Here is a 26,428-nt window from a genome sequence, read left to right as displayed (position 1 = left end):
TAAAGACTCTTTGCCTTCCTTTTTAGTGTTCTGCAAACCATCAAAATTGAGTGTCCAGGACCAATTTCACACAGGAGCCTTCTTAGCCCCTACATTTCAAGGATGCAAAGTCTCCACGCAAATGTAATTTTAATTTGAGAATTTCACTAGTATCCTGTACCTAACCATCCTTCAAAGAGCAATTTCATGAGATTGGTAAATTTAGGCTTCTACTCTTTTTTTATCTCAGGATAACCCTACTGACAAATTCACGTCTCTGATCCATAGAAAGAAGGAACAAAAAACTTAAAAACTTTGGTTATTTAAGATTATGAGAGTGATGTAAATTAATTCTTCAAAGTAATAATGAAAAAGTATTTGGCATGAAGAAAGTACAGTTACAAACGATTTTCTTTACTTATGTAAGTGTATTTTAGAAACAAATTATGCAACAGTGTTGTCAAGGACCTGGGAGATAAATTTAGTGCTGCTGCCATTCAGATTTGCAAACCCTGGGAGGAAGTACCATCAGCATCTGGGTGTTAGTGATTTGTTTAATAAATGCCTTAAAAAGTATGCTGAAGTTGAAGTACTTTAATTTAGCTAAATCTTGGTTAATTATTTTATATATGGTACAGAGTTTCTAAAGATTATAGTGAGCCTTGTCATAGGAAACAGCACACAGTATTTTTGAAACTAGAAGGACATGCTTTCTCTCACAGTATTTGCATCTTTCTTAAGTAAGTGTATATTTTTTAAAAAAAATTGAACTTAAAACATGCATTTGATTAAATACTGATTCTATGTAATTTATGATTTTGACTTATGTTTTTTTTTGGGCTATACATTGCTGTATTTTTCAACCATGAACACAAATATCTCTAAAAGTGGTTTTTTTTCCGAAATCTTTCTACAGTATTAGATGGGATTACACTTACAGAATCCCTGTCTTTTCATCAATAGATTCATACTTTCCATGAAATGCACTGAACTTTTTAGACTGTTCCTAAATAAAATGTAGATAGAAAAAATTTTAAATTCAAATAACTGCAAAGTTATTGTGCAGAATAGTAACTGAGAATTCAGAAAGCAACAGCTCATGTAGCCAGTGGAATGAAAACACAAACCTGCCAAGTAGTATTGTTCTGGTATAAAGACCCTTTAATAAGGTGACAGAAATGCTATATCCTGAATTACTGGAGAATTCACTGATCTCAATAGCAAATTTTTGCATGACTATTTTTTTAAAAAAATAAAACCTATTGCAGAAAATTATATACTGTATTGTAGAAAGATCTCAAAAAGTAACTATACACTATCTGTGTATATACCCCAAATGAGATTTGATCAAAAGTAGTTAGATCTGTGCTTAGTGACTTAAGATCCATAATACCTTAAGATTAATTGGGAACATAAATGGAGAAGCTGACAACCTGGAACCTTGGCTGCTTAAAATTGCTGACCCAGTTACTGCTAAGCCCTTTGCTGACATGTTAATATGTCTCTTTAAACTGGTAAATCACCACCATTTCGGTGTATGCTAGAGTTGGTGCATCGGATGAAGGAAGATGTAAGTTTAATTTAAATAATTATTGACCTATTATGACCTTTTCATTTCACTTGTACTGCTCCTCTCAAGGTAAGCAATTATATTTTTATGGTATTGGATGGTAATCAATGTACAGGAGCTATGTTTATTGATTTAAGTAAGGCCTTTGATCTGGTAATCACCAACTATTGCTATCAAGGCTGGCCTTAACTATACTGGATTTTACTATAGCTATTTGGTTTTAAAATATGCAGAATTTGGAATTGTATTAACATTTTGGAAATCCAGAAGATTTGACTTAAAAATCTTCCTTAGAAATTGGAAACAAATTGTTTTATGCAAACAATGCAATTTTTTCAGTTATGTAGATCAGCAATCTGATTTTGTTTTGTTTTGGGGTTTTTTTGGTGGATTTTTTTGGTTTTTTGATATCTGGCAAATTGTCCTTTTGTTACTTAGTGGGAAAAATCTGATATTTTAAATTTTATTTTTTAATTTGCTACCAATATTGGACATTTTTGTGAAGAAAGTTTAGTTCATGGGTTGTTTATTTCATTCTGCCTTATACTGTGAATTCAGAGTTGCAAACTTCCATTTGGAAAACAATCTGAAATTCTAATTCTTTTTTTAACCAATGTGCACCTTTAGTGCAAATTTTTTTTAACAAATATTCATATAAATGTTTTGTAAATGATAATTGAAATATTGAATGTTAATCATAATTTGCAGGTGGTATCTGAGTATCTTCCCAAATGTACTCAGCCAACTTGTTCTCATTGTTTTTTCACACTTTTCATTTACCTACTTCTTTTTTATGTTTTGCTTACCATTCTCTTCTCTGAACAGGTCTATGCTTTTTTGCCTCCTCTCTTTTGTTTTAATGTCTGACTTTGGTAAGCCTGACTAGATATGGGTTCAAACTATCTTTAGAAAGGTGTGGAATCTGTGGTCATTTTTGATCTGCTCCTCTAATGAGTTCCAGGGCCTCTATCCTTCATGTAAAGGCAGTTCAGTCTTGCTCTGGTGATCCTTGAAACTAACAGCAGTTGTTCAGAGAGGTCACCAACATAATGAAAAGGGCACTCTTAAGATATCTTGAACCACTTCCATGGATGGCCATGAAGATTAATATTGGGATCTTACATTTGACCTAATATTCTATGGAGAGTCCATGTAGTGAGCAGACCAAATGGGATCATGTGCTTGTGGCAGAGAGTGTAAATAAGCTACTGCATTCTCAATTTTTTTCCCCTCTCTTTTCCCATCTTTTGTTTTTTGTATGTAAGCTAAAATATTGCAACTTGTTCCTGCTTAAGATCATGAAGGTGAGAGTTGTTGTGATCAGGTGCATTCCTGAGGAGCAATGGCACAATCTCCAGGTGGAAGGCAGCAGGAGTTTGTAGGCTGCTGCCTCTGCCAGCCAGTACTGAAATGGCTGGAACTTGATGTTCTGAACTGTGCTCATGAAGAAGTTGGTGATACAGTAGAACTGATAATTAAACACAGCAATGTTCTTTCCAGGGATACATTCTCTGATTTCATTATCTGTAAAGGGCCTGTAAAATTGTTCTTTTGAAGTAATTTGTTCTTTTTTTGTCTACTGAAAAGGCGTTTTATGATTTCCTATTTGCTCTATTTTGGTATTAGGAACCATTCCCTGTTTGTAATTTCAAAACTCATCTCTCAGCATTCTATATTTTTATATTGTTTCATATTACTAATAGGTTTAATTATGCAAGTATTCAGTACTACAGTTGGCTTAATCCCAGCATTGTTGTTCAGTCACCTATACCATTTTTTTCAAACTGTTGGTCAAAGATTGAATGAGATGGTGAGCAGAGGTTGGGACATCAGCAGGCTTGAAAATTTTACTTTAAGCCTTATCATGATCCTATGTTAGTACTGCAGGTGTTGAGAGTGGAGGGACAGGTGTCTCTAAGTGCCCTGTGGTAGGCTATATTCCAGTATAGCATTTGATTTTACAATAATGTAGGTACTAAAATAAATATAATCCCTGACATGGCTAAGAACTAAAAATAAAAATGACTCAATGCTGGGACAGGGAATTTTAAGTGGGGATTTTTTCTTCTCTGTGGAAAAAAAAAGTTACCTTCCTTGGAACTATGATAAGACTTGAAGTCATAAAGAATACTTGTCTTTAGTGCAGCTACTAAGGGGGTTTTTTTTGCTTTTCCTCTCTGACTGGGGAACCTGCCAGACAGAGGTCCCTTTCTCCATCGGGAGAATTTTTGGTCCTGCTCAATATCTTCTCTTTATGCTATTTCACCTTCTTTGGGAGTACTCTGCCAAAGCTAAAGTACAATATAAAAGCTTTAAATATTTCTCTTATAGCAATGACTTCACACTGGTGTTTCACACAGCTGTAAATCTTGTATCAGATTCTTTTTTGAAACTTTTTGTATTAAATAGCTGTATGGGCAAAATCCTAATTTTTTTCTGCCCAGTTATGCCATAAATATGTAGCAATAAGAAACAACATGTTCTCCTGAACAACCCTAACCCTAGATGTGGTCCCATGGCCCCCATTGTACCACATGGGATTTTTCAGATTTCAGGAGGGGATTGAAATAAAAGATATCACCTGCTTTTGGTACAGCATTAGTTAAATGATAAATATTTAATACTGATGATAAGAAAAACAGATTACCACATTTCAAATTAAAACTATTGAACCAGGTCATATCCTGGATATATATATGATCTAAGGACTATCTTTGCTCATCTGAATTTCTGTCTTCCCACAAAAGTTCAACCAGCTTTCATAGGGTGCCAGTATATTAACCATTCCCTAACATGCATTGTAGATGGCAGGTGCTGAGTCTTTGTCATTGTGCCCCAAGGCTAAGGCACTCTGCCCGAAGATATTGGATCAGCCAATTTTATCTGTGTTTATAAAGCTGGCATTTCTATTTTCTCAAGTTTTCCAGGTAGCCAGAGCGAGCTTTATCATTTTTTAATTTCTTTTTGTTTGACTCATGAGATATTATTAATATGAAGTTGTTTTAGATATTTTTACTGTGTTGCAATATATTTTTAAACTGACCATATACAGTCTGCAGGAAAAAGGGGAAGCATAAGCAAAACAAAAAAAATTCTCTTGGTCCATTGGGTAAATTTTCAGAACAATATATGAGCATTTAGTCACACAAGTCCCATTAATGTTAATGGTCCCAAGCTTTCTTTTATTCATCACGGCACTGATTGCACTCAGTCAGCTCTTTATCAGTTTGAAATATTGACAGGAGGAGTAGGCGTTCCCTTAGCCAGGCCTGACTGTTGCAGTGCTCTTTTAACTTAGTCATCCTGTAAATGCTCCTATAAATGGATTTATTTCAGCAGATCCAAAATACATCAACCAGATCACCTTACCCTGGTGCTAGCCCCTTTGCATTGGCTTCAATTTGCAAAAGCATTGATTTTAAACATTGATCATTACTTATATAGCCCTCTATGGTTTTGCACCATCCTATTTATTAAATTAACCTGTTACCTGTGCTGCTGTTAAAGTCCTATCTTTATCTTGTTAAGAAGTGATTATTTTCTCTTTATGATTATGATTTAGATTATAAAACAAGGCTATTCCCTGAAAAATATGTTGGCTGCAAAAACTCAAGATTTCTAAATTTTCTGCTATGCAGCTCCACTTTTCCATTAGTGGTCTGTATAGGACAAGGGATAATGTTTTTTAACTAAAAAGGATAAATTTAAACTAATTATAAGTAAGTTTTTGCAATGAGGGTAGTGAAACACTGAAACAGGTTGTCCAGAGAAAATTCAAGGATAGTTTGGACAAAGCTCTGAGCAACCTGATCCAGTTGAAGATGTCTCTGCTCATTCCAGGGGCATTGGACTTTGTGACCTTAAAAGGTCCCTTCCGAACCAAACCATTATATAGTTCAAAATTCTTCCAGTGCTTTCTGCAAATGATAGTTATTGCTAAAGAGGCTGTTCTTTTTTGGCCATATTCTTATAGAGTGCTTTGTTTTATTTGTTGGAAAAACAGACTTTATTTTAATTGGGGGAAAACTAGTCTTTCGGAGATCATGCCTTCTATTTTCCAAATATTTTGTGAGTGTTCCTCTGCTGTTCTCTAGAATCTATGCAACGTTGGTCAAGCAAGCAGTTGTAGTACAAAATATTTTCCAATACTGGATAAGGTAGGGAACTACAGAAATTTATTGCTGCTCTGTTTTTCCATTCAGAGACTGCTTGTACTGATGGCAGTCTTTGATGCTATACACAATGTTACTCTTGTGGAGTTTGGAAAGGAACATGCTCTCTACCACAGGGATTTAAAAAAAAGAGGAAATAATCTATTTTTTTAACTGATACTTCATATCTTATAATGTCTGATTAAAATTCTTTATTCTGATCATGATTACATGCTTAAATTTGGATTAGTGTTATTCTAGGCTAGTTAGAGTTATAACTACTGTTACTTGGATTGGAGTATGTCTGCAGGTTTTCTATCAAGTAAAGAAAACTGTTTCAGTAATAAATAGTATCTAATTTTTGTAGAGATATTGTTATTGTTGTTGTTCTTGTTGTTATTGATGATTTATTATTGTTATTGATGATTTGTTATTGTTATTATTGTTGTTGTTATTATTATTATTATTATTACTATTATTATTATTACTATTATTATTATTATTTCTTCCCAGGCTTGGTAGTTAATAGTGCTCTTTTATTCTGGTTTGCTTTAAAAGTTTCTTGATTTACTAAAACTGAAACTTCACCAGTAGAGAGGTCACCACTAGCAGAATGCATTCTCTTTTGTAGTAAATAGTGAGAATTTCAGTGTAGAGGAGTTGTAGTCCTGGGGGTATTTAATTTTAAGCATTTTCAAGTTGTTCAGTGACTTGCTACAGAGACAGGGAGGGAGGAGGGGGAATCTATTTGCAGACAGTAAATAGGGAACAGTCTTTGTTCCCATCAACATTCCTAATTGGATGAACAGAACGAAGGCAAGACAGGCAGGTACAACTATTCTAGGTAATATCTTTTGAGGCAGAAACAAATTATGAATTGTAGAACTAGGGTGAAACCTTATTGGGAAGATTCAAGGGTGTGGGGAATAAGTGTTTTTGCGAATGTCTACCACTGGGAAGACTTGTAGATGGAAAAGGGAGTTTTATCTTGGGATGAAAGTAATCTTTTCCACAGAAGTTTTCATACTACCCAAAGTGAGTTCCTTTACAAAAAAAATTTCACATTTAGTTCGTATGTTTTAGAGGTTTTGTTTATTATTTCTAAAAGATGAAGTTTGTTCCAAAACCACTGCCTCTGCACTCCAACTATCAAATTTAAGTGTTTCTCCCATTTATTTTCTTCCTTTAGTATTTTTTATTATTTCTTTCTGGTTTTTATTTTCTCTCTTCCAAAATGTTTCAGTGCAGTGAATGAAATACGCCAATTTGAGCTGCTTATTCCAAACTCCTGTTAAACTGTCATGTTACCATCATTAATTTTCAAAAAAATTAGGATATTTCTACATAAACTTGGTTATGCTACTGAACTGCATGCACTAAGGTAGAAAAAAAATGAGCTGAATGGGAATCCTGGGTGAAACAAAGGCTGCATAATTGGTTTTATGCCAGACCTTCTGCTTTTCACATAGGCAGGAAAGGGCCAGGGAAATGTCAGAGGTGGAAATCAGGGCAACACAGTACTCCTGCAGAATTGCAAAGTGACCACCAACTGCAGCCAGCCTGAGAAATGGCCAGTGCTTGAGGCTGCTTTAAGACAGAAATGCCCAGATCTTCTGGCTTTATAAAACACCGACTGAAATCTTTCTACACCCAAGAGCCTTAGGATTGCTACTGTGTATTATGGGAGAAAATACATGTTCCTAGCGAACGACCAGTCTGTCCCAGAGCTCTTATTGTGAGGCAGGGCCAAGATGGGTGAAAGGCTTCAGCCTTGATTGTCCTCTGCATTCTTTCCCCAGCAGTTTGGGATCCGGGTTCCTGCTGGTCCCTGTGCCTGGAGCCCTGCTGTCAGCTGCCTACTGCAGTGGCAGCATTCCTGCACGGGCACAGCAGAGAGCCACATGCTGTTCAACATCCTTTGGCTACCTTTCCTCAGTGGCTATGCATTGTATGCCAGGCATGCCATTACACAATTCATCCTTTTAAGACCATATAGTTTTTTTTTCCTTTCTTTTTTTTTCTTGTTTTGAATTGCATCTATAAATAGGGGATTTTGCATTGTTAAACATGAGGTAACTTTTTGCCATTTCCCTTAACACTGCTCTAGCATTGCAAGCAAAACTTTAAAATAATCAGTGGCAGTTAAACAAGCTGGCTGTCATCTGAATCCTCAGGCAGGAAAAAGGTGACTTGTAGCCATTGCTACAGCAGATAGGCAAGGATTGTTGCTTCTATTTTTTTTTTAATATGGGTGTCTTTCCATGAGGCATTGCAAGTGGTAAAGATACAAAAAATAATCACACTGGAAACAAAAGAATATAATGTCTCATACTTGTTAAAAATGTTGAATGTCCAATTGCCCAACTTTTGATTTAATCTGTCATAGTGTTGTAATCAATCATGATTTCCTCTGTTGCAGAAAGTCTCATACTTTGAGAGAAAGAGAGAGAGAGAAGAAAGAAAAAAATTATTGTTGAATTTTGCAAAAGAGGAGAAAATTCCTTATTGCCATAATTCTGAACTAGTCATGTATCCTGTCATCACTCAAGATGTAAGCAATAATTTAAAAATCAACACAAAGGCTATAGCAAAGTGTTCTTTAATTCAAGAATCTCGTAAGGAATTAAAATTCTGAGAAGATGACATAGGCTCAATCAATAACTGCCTGAAAATATCACAATATATGGAGGTTAAGTGACATCATGCTATGTGAAAGAAATCGAAAGAAAGTATTTTCAGTATTGGCCTTATCTCTTTTAATTTAGATTAATAAAATAAATTGAATGTTAAATCTTTATATGTCTGTTATATGATAGGAACAAAAAGTTGACAATGTCTGCCCTAAGAATTTTGCAGTCTAAGTGTAAGACAGAATCAACTACACATTCACAGAAGATAGAGAAGGGAAATGTTATCAAAATTAGCTTTTTTTTTTTTATTTAATCCTTTTTCCTGGACAGTTTAATTTATTCCTTGTTTAGTGTTGCAATTTAACTTACACTGGACAAACATAATTAATGTGGTAGTTAGTAAATCTTATATGCTATATCAATTATTTTCATTATAGTGTTTTGTATTCCTTACTTTTTTGTTTGCCTCGTGTTGAAATTTTTTGGTAAATGTGCCCTTTATTAAGTCCCTACAGTTTGAGTTACATGGCTATTTATATCATTGCAATGTATTTGTTCATGCTTATTTCTGGATCACCTTTTCTACCAAGTACACGAGTGGATGTAGTGCAGAATTAGAGATATAATTAGTTTCCTCTGAGTGTTTATTAGAGTCATGAACTGCTTACCATACATGGAAAAGCACTGAAACTTCAACAGATACTGGTGGTGCTGTTGTGTGCATCAATTGGCTTACAACTCTTGTATTTGCAACTGGATATGCAGTGAAAATCTCATCTCAAATCCTTTCCTGGAGACCAGCTAGCCCACCTGAGTAGGAGGAAGGCATGACCTCTGCATTCTGTTTCTGCCAGCATTACCATGTACCATCCTGCTTGTCCAGGTAGGTGACTGCACACAGTCATATCTGTCATACCTGGTCATATCTGTGCCCTGTGAGGCATATTGGTCACATTAGCTGTGTTGCTGGGTCTAATACTGTAATACAGGAGTGTCTCCCTGTCCACTGGATGTCACTGTACTGATTTCTTAAAAACCAGAGGAGAGGGAGGGATTTGAGTTGTATTTATCACTTTGGAAGTATTTCACAGTATGAGAATATTCTGCTATGGATAAATGCAATTTTGTTGGTGTGCTACTTTTGTTTTATGCTTCTGTATGTGTTTAATGCTTACAGCGAGTGCAGGGGTTTGATTCTTGGGAATAAGCCAGACTACAAATTGATGACACAACCTCCACAGCTGGCTTGCTGCACTGGGCTGTGTTTTCTGTGGCACACTCTGTAAAGAAGCTTGGCAGAGCCAACAGTGTTGGTGAATTTGGTGAATATGATGTTAACATATGATAAATAATATGAAATCTCTGGTTTGATTATTGGGCCATATAGTGGGCCAGGGCCTTCTGACAAAGGAAGAGGAAATGATAACAGCAACCGATGCTGCTACTACAACTACTACAGGTGGTTCTCCCCTTCTTCCCCTATTCTATTTTCAAAATCAGTCCAGTGACTGTGAATGTTGTATCAGCGATAAAATCTTCCTTCTGTACATTTGGGAGAATAAGCAGGGATCACATATATGCTAAAGCAATTTCTAAGAGAAAATTGCTAGATTTCTTAGATTCTCATGCAGCACTTGCCTTTCTTTCTATTCTAGATAGTACAGAGTAGTTAACTTTTACGGTAACAGACCCGGTATGTTGGCTTTATCCCATTGTCTTTCATACCTTGACATGGTCATTTAAAGACAGCAGGGTCAAGGCTGTCTGTTGGGATTACTGGTAGCAGAGAAGGTCAGAGAAGACAGAAGGTCAAAGGCAGGCAGACAGAGCTGGACAGACAGGGGACAGAACAGCAAAGAAAATGGGTGGAGATGACTGAGGAAGAAAGACAAAGGAGCAGGACAAAAGAGAAGGTCAGAGGAGGTAGAAGGACAGAAATGGGCAGAGACAGATTGGCAGAGAGAACAGTAGATAGGGGCAGAGAGCAGTGGAGAAGAAGGGCAAACAAATGCACAAATATTTGGACCAAGGTGAGGGTGGACGTGGACTGGAGGTGAGCATAATTGTGTTAGTACAAATTGCAAGTGATGCCAAACGATGACATAGACATAAACCAATGAAGGCAAAATTAAAAATCATAACCTAAACCCAGTTCTAAGTAAAACTCTAACAAGTACAAATATTACAAAATCAGCTATGAAGTGGCACTTCATGAAGTGCAGTGACCTAAATGGCCCACGAAACTGTGACCAAACAAAGAGGTGTAAAATAAATGCTGCCTCAGGTAGGTTACTCACTGAAGTCACTAGGTCTTTTCCCTGATTGAGGATTAAGTAGATACAGACTCTGGTCTATTCTGAAGTTCATATTAAGGACATAATTAACTGCTGATAAAGGATAGTAATCTAGGCAAGAACCTAACAATAGAATGAAAAGACATTTACTGTAAAAAGGAGCAGATGTACTTTGTTCTCATGTTCCAGGACTACATTTTGAATAAACCGATTTCAGTTAGTATCTGAATCCCAGAATGAAAAATGGCATTATTTACATGTCTAAATGCAAGAGAGGTTGGGCTGAACTTTCCTATTTCTGTTCTGTCCTGGTCTGTAAGGGCTGTGCTTTCACTGAAATTGAAATTGAGATTTTGACAATGGTGTTTTGGTAGGTCTGGATCATATTTTAAGTAAAATATTTTGTATAATTGTTACAAAGTGTTTGGATATATTTTCAGTAAACATTTTGTTCCAAACCTCATAAAGCACTTAATTCACAGTGTGCAGTGAGAGGCACAGGGATAACAGGGCAAAATGTGATGGAGTATCATCAACTCTTTCAAAGCAGAACCTGCTGCACTTTCAAGATGTAGTTCCATTTGGTGGCAAATAACTTAGAGGGCAATGAGTGAACATTCACAACTACCTACTTATCTATGCATAAAACTTGCCCCTGATCATTCTATTAAAATCTTTTTGTAAACTTAGACTCTACAAATAAAAAAACAGTTTTAGGCTTCCTCTGGAAAATGTTATGTCAAGAATAGTCAGGGGTAATATTGCCACAAAAACTACTAGAAGAAAATATTACATATTCCTTTCAGTTAATTCTTCATTTGGCAGATTTTTCTGGTTTACAGGTCTACCTTAAATCTCTGCATTAACTTGAATATATTGTTAGCTTTTTTTTTTTCTTCTCGGTTCTACCATAAGTAGCATTTGTTGCTGAGTTTGACTTTAAACTATGCATTTTGCTGAGTGTTTGCTCTGTGGCTTTGTATTTGTCTATAAGGGTTTTTTTGTTTTTCTTCTCCCTGTTACATTTCCATTTTTGTCCTGTAGTATTTCTCAAGACACTCATTAGCTTATTTTAGTTATTCTTCTGTTCCATATGTACACTGCCTAATCAATAATCCTCCTCACTTGCTGCAGGATTTTCTCCTTATTGTGCTTTGAGCTTCTGAGCTTCTGTGTTACGGATTCTGCTTTGGCGGGTGCACAGTTGTCTAAATTTGCTGTGTTTCAGATCATTACACTGACTTTAATTTTGATATATTTGCATTTTACTCAGTTCTAGTTTTATTCTTTTCCCTTGATCAGTTAAATTACTATCTGTGCAGTGTTAGATTTGTGCTACTGCTGGAAATACTAACTAAAGGCTTATAATTGAAGTGCTATTTACAACTACTGACCTCCAGCTCATTTCTGATTTCACTGTGATGTTGACCTTTTATAGATTGCACTGTTGTAAATCTTTGAAGTGATTCTTCTTGTCATCATATTTCTAGTAATTATGATTTGCATTGCATTAACACCTAGAAGCCTCTCCCACCTTACCCTTGTTGCATAAGATGACCTTTTTTATGCACTAATTCACATACGGGTAACAGAATACAGTTCTTTGTCTAAAGAATTTATCCTGAAATGAAGATGAATGTTTGCCTCTGTTTCCATTCTTTAAATATCAGCCTTTGAATTAATGATATTGCTCATAAAGGATTCTGAGCCCTAGAAACCATTTTCTTCCTTTTCTAAAATTGGAGTCTGTTGAACTATTTTAGTCTATGAAAAAAATGAATAAAGAAATAAAATATTTTGAGGTGCCATTTTGTGTAAAATGTTCTCAGATTTTGCTCAGGTTGGATACTACCAATCAAGGAAAGCATTAGCTGAATGTTGGTCTGATGTTTCATCTTTGTTCATATTTCACCTCATATTTGACAACACAGAAACAAAGTTGCAGCTTATTATTAAACCAAGCAGTATCAAGATTACAGATATTGTTTCTACTGTGGTAGCTATGCTTTGAGAAAGTAATGCTGGTTGGATGCCATGCTCATTGTATACTTTCCCAATGTGCACAAGTGGAAGGCAGGGATGAATACTGTTCACAGACTTGCCTAATAAATGAATTGGAGACAAGACACTGTTTTATTTAATGATAATATTGCTTGAAAGTCTGTGCAAAGAATTGGCTGTTGACTCTAATGACAGAGGACACTAACAGGTAATGGTTTCACACTGATCTCTCATATGTGTTTTTCTGAGGCCTGGTCAGGCAGGCAGAGCAGTTCCTTTTGGGTCTTGCTAAACTCTCAGGTAATTTGTGTCAATATTTTGAATCTTGTCCTAATTATGTTTCTGTTTCTCCGAGAAGTTGTAAAGTACCCGTGAAAAGCTACATTTTCACTTTGAACTTCTTTTGTTTTACTTTCCTTAAATGCTCTTGTTTGTGTATTGAGCATGTGTTGGAAAGCTTCTTCACTCCCTATCTGCCTTTCCTAGACAATTTTCTATATTTGTATTATCTCCTCTTCCTTATACATTGACTGTAGCAAACCAGGCTTTTTCACTTTATCTTCCTATGAAAGTATTCTCAAGCCATGATCAATCTTACTCTGAGCATGTTTGTTTTTAATTAAAAAGCTGTTTTGTATAAATATAAAATCATTAATATATGAAGTATGGTTTACTTATTTTTCACAACATAAAGAAGTGATAGGATAGATCTGGAATGGCCAGTTGATTCCAAACCACAATTATTGTTGTGCTAATATAAGCTGAGAATTTGCTCTTTAGAAAAGCCTTGTGATGTTCTGCATAATGTTCTGCATAGTGTTTGGAGAAGTCTAAACTAATCCCCTTCTTTGGATGTATTAATGTTTCTCAAGTGTCAGTAAATGTCTAATTTCTAGGTAGTTTTTGTGAATACAGGTGGGAATTTTGCTGATTTTATATGTATTTTAAGGCTTTGGAGGACAAAATAGTAATGAATTTTTCAAACATTGCAGAACCCTACACAAGGTATATTGGACCACCAATCTTCAGGAAGGAGGAATACGGAGGCAGGGTGGTTTAAATGATGGCTCTTGGGTGACATACCTCAGTCATTGGCTAAGTGCAGACTCAAGGTCTCCTAATTTTGAATCTCTTGATTTAACCACTAGGTACTGCACTATTCCTGACAAAGCATCACTCTGTAAGTGAGGGGATAAAGTGCTACTAATACATCAAATCTTATCAAATGACTTTAAACTTATCTTAGCTTTCTTTTCACTAAGGTTTGCTGTAAATCTTTCTACTGGGGAGTAGCAGGACTTGTGTCCTTGCTAAAAGGAGAAGATTGATTTGTTCTGTTCATATAGAACAAGCAGATTCCTATGAGTATGCAGTAATGGATTGGAATATCCTGTAACTTTTACCCCTGTGCAACACTTCAGGAGACCTTAAAGCCTGAAATATGTTAGAGAAGTCCATTTGATAGAAACTTATAAATATGTGTCTTCTGCATAGAATAACAGCCTAACAAATATTTGAATATGAGCAATATTCTTCTTCTTCAAATACTCTAATTGATTGTTCATTGGGCTCAGTCAGCCAAAAGTGGAGAGAAACTTTGTACAGACATCATTAGTTTTTCTCCATTTAAAGATTAATCATGAAGAGCTCTGGCTCTTTAATTCTGTAATTTGTATATTTAATGGGCTGCTGCAGAATCTATGACAGTAATTAGCATAGCCTGAAAACTCATTAATACGCAACAACATGATTAATGCAGCATTAATGCAAACATGACTGAAGTTATTTGGGTTATGTAGTAAGAAGATTGAAGCTAAAATGTCCTGTTTGTTTTACCAGTAGTGGGTATAATGGGGTAGCAAGGAAAATAAGAAAAAACAGGTATCAAATTAGTCATTATAGTGTAAAAGAAAGATTCAGTTCTCATCATGAGGATTTGAAGTTTTCCCTTATAGTTGCATATTTCCCCCTTCCATTCACTCATCGTATTATGTGTTTATGCTTGGTCAGTATTTGAGTTTGACTTAGCTTTTTGGCAGTTTGAGGTATTAAGAATACATTAAAAAATTCTTCAAGTTGTGTCATTCTGAATAAAGTTAGACTTTTCCAAAGTACAGGGCTTTTCTACAGTCTATTTCAGAAACAGTGGATTTTTAGGTTCTCCTGGTTTTACTATAATCACAAAATAAAAGAGGATCCAGTTACAGTTTGAGAAAAAGTCTGGAAATTTTTTTTGAGTGTGTATAATATATATGTATGTATGTATGTGTGTGACTTTTTAGTAGAAATTTTTAAAAATATGTACTTAAAAATTTAAGCCAATTAAAAATTAATAGCATTTACATAATTGATGGAATTACTAACTTAATGTAATGTTTGTGGGGTGAACTTTGAAAATGTTTTCAAAGACCTTAAGATAACAGTAAAAGATGGAGCCTGATGCTGGATCAAAGTCAACAAAAGATCCTGTACAGATTTGTGAAGAAGACTTTCCATCTTTTTCTCTCCACAAAATCAAGGAAGCGATAGAGCATCACAAAGTGAGAAGAACTCCTTGTGTTCATGAGCATGTCCAAGGAAGTGTCCTGTGAGATCCTTTCTATCCTCCAATTCCACTTGCTGTTATGTAAAACTGCTTTGAATGCTGATCCACCTTTGGAAAGTCTTCCTTTTTTACCTACAGGAGGATTTTCTTACATAAAGACACATTTAAATCTCTTTTAGCTGTTGTGATGACTTGGGGCATGCAGAATCTCTCTCACGGAGAGAATAGCAACAAAATATTAATTTGGGGAAGGTGTATGACATCTGAGAGCTTTAGTTTTCATCTATCCCCTCCACAGTGAAAAGCAAATTTTGTTTTACAATTTCTGTGGGAAAATGTATTTGATTAGGCAAAAGCATTTCTACACAGCTTAATGTTAAATAAATGCTTAATGTTTGTCATCCTGAAGGGACTGCTGAGAGCCTAATGATGTAGTCAAAATTTTATATACAATTTCTATTCATTTTAGTTGGTATTATGTAGAAATAAGGCTTTCAGTAAGCATGAAGTGACCACTTTCTTTGCCAACACTATACTTTTTGTTCATTTTATGGGCATGTGCAATTATATAATTATTTACATAATTTCATATGATTATGTAAGTAGAATGGAAATGCAAATTATGTTTCTACATAGCACAATTCTGAGAAAAATTCACTGAAAGTGTATGTGCTTCAGAGATTATGCAAAATTCATTTCTAAACTACTTTGTGATTTTCCAGGTAGTAGATATGTTCCTTTTTTATTTTTTTTATTCCTCAAATTGTAATGTGCACTGTTTTCCTTTTATTTTTTTTCTAAAATGACAAGGAAATTGTCCATGTTATGCTAAGATTATGATTATTATTATTAATAGTAATAGTTATAACAGCAATAATATCAATAATCATATCATTATCATCTTATATATCTGGGTTGGGATTTGATGTATTTATGAAAATTAGCACAAGTCTTGCTGACCACTGGCAAGGTTGGAAATGCATTTTTTTGGCTACTCTTAGCACTTTTTGATATGGTTATTCCTGTGGCCTATACATAAGTTTTGGTGAAGAGTCATGAGACTCTTGAGACTTGCAGCAACTTCTGTGTATTTCATGAATATAACAACTTATATTTGTTGGCTATTTTGAACAACTTTTTAAGTTGGTCACTTTGCTGAAATTTCGCAGCTTTTATTGTAAAAGATGCTTTCAATTGCCTTGCCTCTCTGCCTACCTTCTCCCCTAAACTCTTCTTCCCCAGAATTTCAAAAAGTCAAAAGACAATTTTTGGGTACTGTGAATGCTTTTGTATTTTGAAATGTTTTGGGAGTTTTTTGTTGTTTTTTTGCTGTTGGGGTTTTTTTTAACCTTTTTTTCTTTTAAAAAACTAAATTTAATGAAGTTATATCGTAAAGTTGTGTTACAGGAAGGAAAGCATCTGTTGTCTGGGTTGATAGTTTCTTAGTCAAACAAAACCTATTTTAAACTTTTCATTTTTCAAGAGAAAAGTGTTTAGAATTAGTCAGAAGTAAATTTTATTGCTGTAATAATTATAAATTATTAGTATATGTTATGCTAATCTAGGAGCTGCTCTAATTTATTACAGCTTTCCCACTGACCGCCAACTGCTTCTTCTATACTCAAAATAATCCCGTGTGCTCTGTAAACTTGCCAGGAACACATTCAGCCTCTCAAGAGCTCATTCCTGGCTTTTGTGCTGGTCTTGTAAGTCATATGGAATTGTTCTGGGAGAATCTGAGTCCCGATAGTCTGAATCTGACATGTTGCTGAACTTCTGAGACTTGCTAACCTTACATGAAGGAGGCAAAGAGGGGCTATAAAAATCACACCATATGCATTTTATATATTAGAAAAAAAACTGTTCTGATGGTTGTGATGATGATATTTGAAAATGTTTTCAATAGTAGTGTATGATTTTACTTGTATTATCAGCCTCTTAGTAAGAGAGACTCTCAAAACTGTGTCACTTGCAGGGTAACATGCTGATATTGTATCTTGGTTGAATGCCTTTAAAAATGCCTGCACTGGTCACTTGGCATCCTCATTCCTCTACTAACCTGGCTGTGCCATCTTTGAAACTAGTACAGAAATCTATTCACAATTCACTGCTGCATAAATTGAAAGTATGTGGGTCCTGACAGAAGGTTAGTCTGCCCTAAAACAGTTTGGGATACTTGAAAAATTAATTCTAATATTAGTAATTTATTTTACTTGTCCTTTTATGACTGTGTATTCCTTTTGTCTTTTATGTTCACTGTATACAATACTTGTATTGGTTTTTGTACAATGCATTTATAATTAAATAAATGCAATTAAAGAAATTAAATAAATTTTTAAATTTATAATTAATGGAATTCTGGCAGCTTCTCTGATTGCAACTGTAATTTGAAATGAAAGAAAAGGTTTTATTTGAATGACATACTTTAATTTTTAATTTTTAGTGGAATTTCCTGTGGGTTTTTACCCCAGAAGTGGTAAGAACTTCTTGTGGAAGAATCGTTTTTGTGACACAAAGAGGCCTGTTGGGTGAATTCTTGAGCTGCAATTCAAGATTCAGTTGACTAAAAGTATATTCCTACTATGTCCCACAGATGGTCATGTTTTCCATCCAAGATTTAGTAGTGTCAGTAGTGTGGTTGAGATGCAGTTTCTGTATATGACAAATTACAGAGGTAATTGTAATGTCACTCTTTTGTTTATGTTTCTATTTATCTGTTATATTTAACATTGAAATTAAGGTTTTTAGATATGCAAACTGCAATACTAGATGCAAGTCTTGAGAAACTTTTTTACAAAATCTCTCATCTTCCCCCAGCCCTGCAAGTCCAAAAATAAGGAAGGGTTTTTAAGTGGTTTTCAAGTTCAGAAAGCTCTCTCCCTGTTCAGGTTATTAAGATTCATTTTCCGTATTCGGTGCCAGTAAGACAGAAAAGTGTCATCCATGTAGTTGTTACAAGTCTGAATGGGTTTCTGGTTATGCTTTGTTTTGACCATGAGATCCAATATTAATTAGTATGTTCCTGTGAAAAATATTAATTTCACAATTTTTTATCTTTACATTAAAATATTATCTATGGGCCACAAGTTTGCTTGATATTTGGTTTCTCTATAGCACTGTCTTCTAAAAATGCAAGAAAATATTAATATTGAGATATAAAATTATTTATTTAGAGCTAGCTTATATGAACTTTTTTATCTCATGAGAAATTCCAAAGATACCTGAACTAAAAGAGGCAGAATCCTTTTCTCAGTTACATAATAGGTGAAAAATTAATTGAGAGGAAATAATGGTTCCTGATGCATCAATAACTTATAAAAAGCTGTGGCATCTCTACAGGAAGGATTCTTCAGTGTCCCCCCAAAAAAGTAAGCTCCTACGTAACTTTTTAAAACTTTCAGAATTCTGAAATATCACTGTTATGAACCATTTAATTTATATTTTCTAACACATTATTATACAAGAATGGTGTTTTTTCAGAAACTATTTTTCTGTTTGCATTTGTTCTGAAATAGGTGTGAGGAGGAATCCTCCAGTCTTCAGAAATGTCTTTTGGCAGCTTGATAAAAGTACTGCCAACTTGTTAAATTAACTGCGCTCTCCACAGCTGCGATTAGAGGCCATCAGTCTCGGCCTCTCCAGCAGATACTGCAGCTGGAAATACCTGGAACCTCAAAGTACAGCAAAAGTTTTTATTTCTGAGCCAGGAAAATTATGCTTTTCCTTAAGTATGGACACTGTTGATTGAGGTTTTTACTTGTGGGAAATTGCTTGTGTGCAAGTGCTTTGTGCAGGTGCTTTAATAACATGAGTGATTTTCATTGTGTAGAGAATGTTTCATATCTGTGACTGCATCACGTGATTTGCATGAACAAATTTATGTGATAAGGTAATGGTGTCAAGGGATATTTCTTAAGGTAATTAACAAGTATGATCTTGTATGAATGTGCATCAGAATTATGATTATTTAATTTTTAAATATAGGTGCTGTCTGCAATAAAAACTTTAAACTTTCTGTTTTCTGCCTGACATAAGATAGTGAAAATACTGAACAGTTTAATAGAGATTGATAAAACCCAGTAAGTTACCTAATTCTGTAAAAGCACCTTATGCAGATATGTTGTGAAAGTGTATTGTTGCCACCTCTAATTCAGGTAGGTCCGAATGACCACCTTACAAGTTTCATTTTCACCTTAAAAGGACATGTTTCCAGCCTCAACCAATTGGAGTCAGACCACCTAAGCACCTAAGACGGGGTCACATGAGGTCATATATACCTGTGTTTTTGAATAAACTTGGGATTTGTTTGAACATCATATTGGTGTGTGCGATCTCACTAGAGCGTGGTCTGCAACAATTGGTGGACCCCGACGTGTCTCAGAACATGGAAGCCACCTGCAGACCTGCCTAGAACCTTAAGTGGTAGCCCCCGAGAGCAACTGTGCCCCAATTTTTTTGGGTGCTTTGTGGAGAAGCCTCCGAGAGCTTCTGTCTCCCGTAAACTTGGGAGTTTTTTGTAGTGGCCTACAGAGCTGCTGGAAGAACGTGGACTGAAAGAACCACGACCTTCAAACTGGTGAGTTAAAGAAACATGGGAAATTCCAACTCGACTAAAACGAACTTATTGCTTGATAAATTTGAAAAATTAGCTCAAGTTACAAAAACAAATATTGAAAGACAAGCATTACAAAAAATTTTGGACTGGTGCTTTAGTCGAGGGCACTTAACAGATGCCAATTCCATGCTTTCCATAGAATTATGGGAAAATATTGGGGCAGATTTGTGGAATTTAGCACGAACTGCACCCGAAGAATTTTTGCCGCTTATTCCGTCATATACAGCTATGAGAAAGATGCTCCTTCAAGTGGAGCGAGCCCGAGAAAACCTCGGGCTACCGGAGAGAAAGGAAAAAAGCCTGCTTCTGCAGGGCGGTTTTTCCCCTGAGCACCCTTCTGCACCGCCGTGGCCACCGCCGCTCACGGGACCCCCGCCGCGGTGCCCCTCTGCCACACCACTGCCGCCCGTGCCGCTCGCGGAACCCCCGCCGCGGTACCCTTCGACATCGCCTGTGCCATTCATCGGACCCCCACTGCCATTCCCTTCGGCATCGCCACCGCCCTATCCACAAGCGCGGAGCCCAGAGCCAAGCGGAAGAGCCAGTGCTGTGCTGGCACCGCCCGGTCCCGCTCTGGAAAACCCGATGGAATCACAGCAACCATAGAATCAAGGCTTTTTCACGCCGTTCATCGCCGCAAAAAGCCAAGAAGTTGCCTTTGCACCACCTTATAACTACCAAGAAACAGCCTATGCACAGCAAATGAGCCCAGAGCCCACCTTTTACCTGCCTGTACCACCGGCTGCTGCTGTAGGAGCGGGCAGACCTCAACAGCAACCCTGGAACCCCACGAGACACGCCGCAGAAAACATCCAGCCATGCCAAACCGTGAGTGACTTTTATTTATATCCGCCGCCGCCACTAATGCCCTGCGGATACCTCAGGGCTGGGGTGCCTCCACCGCGCTCCCCGCCGCCCCATGGGTACGCCGGAGTCACTTCGTTGCAGTTGGAAACTGCCGTGGGAGACATTTCAACAGGGCTGGAAACTGCGTGGCCAGGAAAACAAAGAGACCACGTGATCGCAAAGCCGGCGAAAAGTCACCACGCAGCTGAGCCAAACAAAGAGGCTGCGCGCGCATTCAGCAACGAGGCGCAAGGACCGCCCAACCCCCCCTCCCTACTGCCTGCCAATCAAGGTGCATGTGCCAGGCGCAGGTCCCCCGCAGCCCGCAGGGGCCGGGGTCAGCTTAGAATTCGCCCGCCCCTGGGACGGATCAGTTCCTGCGCCACCCCCACCACCTTCAGCGTGGATAGACTACGTCATGGAGAGGGGATAGACTCCTCCCCAGTGGAGCGGAGCCAGTGGAACTCATTCCATCCCCTGTGCGCCATCCACAGTGCATGCGTCCCAGGAACGAGTTCCCACAGCGCCGGTCGTGCAAGACCCAAGCTCTGCAGCGCTGGGTCTCCCTCCTCGATAGCCGCGCGCTGCCCACAGCTGCCAACACCGGCACTGGAACCCCCCACGCCGACAGGCTGGTACCTGCAGCCTTCGTCACCGACAACCACACCCACCGGCTGCATTCCAGAATGGAGAGCAACATCACAGCCGTTTAAAGGCACGGCACCGAAAGAAAAAGGGACATGCTGGGGGGGAGCTGGGAATCATGATGTAGTAAAAAAAGGATTTGAAAGATCCAAGAATGCTGCTTTAGCTGCTTTTTCTAACCTTCCTAGAACAGGGAAGCCTCTGGTAATTCAAAAGACCATTTCAGAAGCTTTCACAGCTATTGTCAAGCCAGATGAAAAGCATCTAGCCACCATAATACAAAGGGTAGTTAAATCCAGAGAGTATCCAAGTGTATCTCTTGCATTTGTGTCTCGTCTTGTTGCTGTTACTAATCAAAATGTATGAATAATGCTTTCTCAACAGTCAAATCTAGAAAATTTCTGCTCAGATAACACGGTTAAAGCAGGAGAACCAAACAAAGTGTGCCTTATAGGAATACCTTATCATAACATCAAAGATTTCATTCCTTTTGGTATTGAGGAAGCAAAAGTGTCCTGCAGTAGTACTGGAGAAACCATAGCAGACATCATATGGCAATTGAATACTTCCTTAGAGAGAGATCCGCAAGAGCTAAAGTTAGTAGGAGCTCTCCCTGGAAATGAGTCATGTGTTGAATTTCACCCTGTGCATTCTAGTGTATCTGAATGGTCAAACAAACACTGGTCACAGCAATATTTTCCTGTGGGAAGCACAGATGTCACTCCTCATAATAAGAGTTACACCAATAGCAGTTGGTGTTGGAATGTTGTTGACTCACAAAATACAAGCTACGCAAAAACAAGATTGGTTCACACAAAAGGTAACCAGAGAAGAGCATTGCCTCCTGAATATTTCTTAATTTGTGGTAATAGAGCATGGCCTGGAATACCTGCCCAGGTAAAAAGTGAACCTTGTTACTTAGGCAAGCTGACCAAATTTACACAATGAATACAAGAGCATGTTAAGTGGTCTAGTCCTCAAGCTGAGGAAAACACCATAGAACATTGGAGTGATACAGGAAATTTGCTAGCAGCAGTTTTTTCCCCAGTTGGTGTAGACAGCATTACGTTTAGTGCAAATGCTTAACTACTGGGTGCAGGAACAACTAAACAACATTGCCAAAATGCTTAATGATTTCTCAACAGATGCTGATAAGATAGAACAAGCAGTATTACAAAACAGAGAAGCCCTAAGATTCTTGTTGAGGATTCATGGTTACCAATGTGATGAGTTTGAAGGGATATGTTCCACAGAATTAAGCAAACACTCCAAAGAAGCACAAGCAGTGAAAAATAATTCTGACAAGCTAACAGTCAACATTTCTCCTTTAAAGAAATGGGTTCATTCCCTGAGCCTAGTAAGCTGGCAAGAAGCAGCTCTGATACAAGAAGTATTGATCCTGGTTGTTATTATGATTTGTTTGATTGTTCTTATTTGCAGGACTAGTCATTAACTGTCCAATCAAACAAGAACAGTCCAGTTCAAGAGCATGTTGTTTAGCCTGTATTTTGAAATTCTGTTAATTTTCAGTTAAAGTGCAGTTTTGAGCTTATTGCACTGCCAAGTTACCCAGCAGGCTGTAGGGGTAAGGCCACCTGTCCCCTCAGCTGCTGAACATTTTCTACAGAATGTAAGTAGTTATGTTTAGCCTTTGTGAATTTTCTCTGTGAATTCACACTTGTTTACTGCTTTACCAAGAGTGTATAAGGTGACGAAAAATCAAAGCTTCATTCTCAAGCCTCTGTGATGGCCACACAGAAGTTCTGAGAATGGACCTTGAACTATAGCATAAGGAGACTTAGCTCAGCTGGACTGAACTTGCTTCTTTGCAAAGTAAAGTCACTCTGCACTCTTGGACACTATGCACAAAGTTTAATAAAATTTGTAGTTTTGTTTACAGTGGTTTGTGTGGTGACGACTGCACAAAAAGACCACAATTTCATGCGTGAAAGAAAAGTTTCTTGTTTTGCACTAGTTGTAAGTTTGCAAATTCCAAACATAAATGTCTTAGTCATGTATTAGTTTGTGTTAGTTTACAAAGGTTACTGTACCTCCTTCCAAAGGTCTATTTTGAAAAGAAAGGGGGAGATAGGGATGTGTAACCCGCAAAATACCCTGTTAAGTCTTGAATTAGCAAAATCTAAAATCTTCAAAATGTTATTTCTCAATTTTCAAAATTTTCAGCCTTTCTGTTCAGGTTGCAATATGCATGATCCTAATGGTTACAATTTCCCCATTGGATAAGTTAGCTAAGGAGTTATGTGTTTTATGTTGTTTGTATTTTTGCTTTGTTCTTTGAAACAAAAGGGGGAGATGTTGCTGCCTCTAATTCAGGTAGGTCCGAATGACCACCTTACAAGTTTCATTTTCACCTTAAAAGGACATGTTTCCAGCCTCAACCAATTGGAGTCAGACCACTGCACCTAAGGCGGGGTCACTTAAGGTGATATAGACCTGTGTTTTTGAATAAACTTGGGATTTGCTTGAACATCATATTGGTGTGTGCGATCTCACTAGAGCGTGGTCTGCAACAGTGTATAGTGTAGGTGGATCTGCTATTGTTGCCTTTTCATTTTCCTTTGAAAAAAAATGGGTACAGTAAAGGCATGGCTTCACAATACACTCAGTCTGCAGTATCTGGATTTGCACATTAGAAAAGCTGGGCCGAATTATGCATATGGTGTTTTAATTTTATTATTTGTTACTGTAAGATCATATTCCAGGAGACAGCTTAAAAATAGTCATAAATATAGTAATAAACCACTGTGATTTTCCAAAACTTGTTTATTGATAATTATACTTCTCAAAATTGGTTACATAATTTATGAATTGTCTCATTAATGTGTCCTTAGATATTTTCTGAGTAAGTTTATACACTGGACAACAATATTCCAATATTTTCAGGCTGTTGTAAAAAAATCCTGTGGGTTTTTTTTCCTCTGTGTAATTTACAAAACATTTCATGTGCTGAGATTTTACCAGAAACCAAATGGAAGACTACCGATAATGATCTAGAAAGGTCTTAATTAAGCTTAGTTCATTCATTATTTTGTGATATCTCCAATTTCTGTCAAAACTACTTCTTTTCCAGGTGTTCTTTGTGCACTTTGATAAATGTATTTATAAAAGAATATATATGTGAATATACATGTGAACACATAACATTTGTATCTTCTGGAACCAAACCCTCCGATTCGTCATAGAAATCCTTGCATGCAGGAACCTCAGTACTCCTTTACTGACAGGAATGTTGGTTGACAAGTGTCCTTACATGTAAAACATCAGCTCTTGTCAACTACCCATATTTAAAACATCAACTGTTAAAATAGTATGCCAAGATCTGAATTATATTTTCTTAAGAATGAAGTTACTAAAGAACATAAGCCACAACTGCATGTTTCTTTTTCCAGATGAGTAAGAGTTCACAGAAATTTCTGTCAAGGGCTGTCTCAGGCTGGATTAGCAAAATTCACTGAACAGAACTTCCATGATTTTAGTTTCCAACGTTACTGCTGTTTTAAAATTATATTTGGTTAGTAATTTTCTCAGAGTCCACAAGAACAGTTTTTGGTGTTAACCATCTATTTACTTTTTCTAACCAGGTATTAAAGTAAAATTTCGAACCCAGGAACCCGATGGTTTGATTTTTTTCTCTGCATCACCTGGCAATCAGGAGGAATATATTGCACTGCAGCTGAGGAGTGGGCGTCCTTACTTTCTTTTTGATCCACAGGTACTAAAAAAGTCAGGATCCTAAAAAGAATGCTTATATAATTTTTTCAGTAGTTTTCACATGGTTATTCCTAGTTGTTTTTTTTCCTTTAATTTAATTGATATAAGTTAATTTGCTTCTCAGAACCCTCAGCAAACTAGAGATTTTGGGGAGAGAAAAACTGAAACACTTAAGTTTTGCTCTTTTACTGTTAAGTGTGCTACAATTTAAGATCTTATTTTTGCATTTTTGTGGGTTTGACACTTTTTTATCAGTGCTACCAAACACCACTACAGATTAAAGTAGCAAGATTTCAAAAGAGGGCAGAACAAGGTTTTGAATTAATTATATAATTTTGGTACATTATTTTTAAGACTTTTTAAGACTTTGTGTTTTCCTACTGTAATCTGCATGTTGACATTATGCAAAGAAATAAATAATAAGGGAAATAGCAACAAAATGAAAAATAAGGCTGCATTCCTTGCATTTGTGTTTGAGTATTTTGTGTTTTCTCTGCACTCTGAAACTGAATCTCCTCATGGAATTAAAAAACATTAAGGACTCACTTATATTTCATAAATACACAAGATATTGTAAATCATTATCAGATTTTCTAGTTATACTGTCAGAATGTGGTATCATATGTATCCATATACACACATCCTTTTTGTGAGGTTACTGCTGCCTCAGTGTTGCCGGAAGGTCTGATCTGGTTGCTCTATCAGCCATGGCTTCTGTCACACCTTAGTGTCTAATTCTGTGTTTGGCATTGTGTCTGATGCTGCAGGAGGTTGAACAGAAATGCTTAATGGCATGAAACGGTGAAAGTTTAGAGATGTGCCAACCCTCTGCTAACCTTTGCCTCCTGAGCTCTGCCATAGTCCAGCACTGGCGCTCCATGCCCATGTGGAGCTGTTGTGCAGCAGGGAAGGTTCTCCTAAGCTCTGGAGCATCTGTAGGGGAAGCTGGTGCTGCACAGAGGCGAGCTTGGGTGTGATCCCCAGGCTTGCATGTGACCCCATGCTAGAAATCACTGAATCTGACTCTTAGCCCAACATATAAAGTTCCATTCTTTTCACTGCATTTACACACAGGCTTTACCTTCTTTTTGCATATTGCGAACTGAGTCAGTGTGTACTTCAAAATTTAGGACTGTGCTTAATGTTAATGTTGCCCTCATACACATTTTGATAGGGACTAGATCTGTCTCTTTCACACTTCACTTAACTGAAAAGGAATTTTTATTTTCTTTTCAAGATCTTCCTAGGTGGAATGGTTAGGTTTTGTTGTTGTTTGTTTTTTAATGGAGTGGATGTCTTTCAACTAGAATTTTTGTACTTCAAATAGTATTCCTAACCCTCCTTGCAGATTTGCTTCTTCTGAAGTAGCTTTATGTCAGTTTGTTTGGACTCATTCCCTAAAAGATGTTGTATTTGTTTA

General features: G+C 36.9%; 1 protein-coding gene across 1 annotated transcript in view; it reads left to right on the top strand.

Annotated features, from left to right (window-relative positions):
- Nucleotides 1-26,428, top strand: part of USH2A (usherin) — a 387,863-nt gene that overhangs the window by 110,919 nt on the left and 250,516 nt on the right. Inside the window, exon 21 of the mRNA XM_071578650.1 lies at nt 24,879-25,009. Coding sequence (XP_071434751.1) covers nt 24,879-25,009 — 131 coding nt within the window. The remainder of the gene's footprint in view (nt 1-24,878; nt 25,010-26,428) is intronic.

This window comes from Pithys albifrons, chromosome 2, assembly GCF_047495875.1.
Source record: "Pithys albifrons albifrons isolate INPA30051 chromosome 2, PitAlb_v1, whole genome shotgun sequence".
In the NCBI taxonomy this organism is placed as follows: domain Eukaryota; kingdom Metazoa; phylum Chordata; class Aves; order Passeriformes; family Thamnophilidae; genus Pithys; species Pithys albifrons.
The sequence above is the reverse complement of the archived record's forward strand: the minus strand, read 5'-3'. Positions and strand labels throughout refer to the sequence as shown.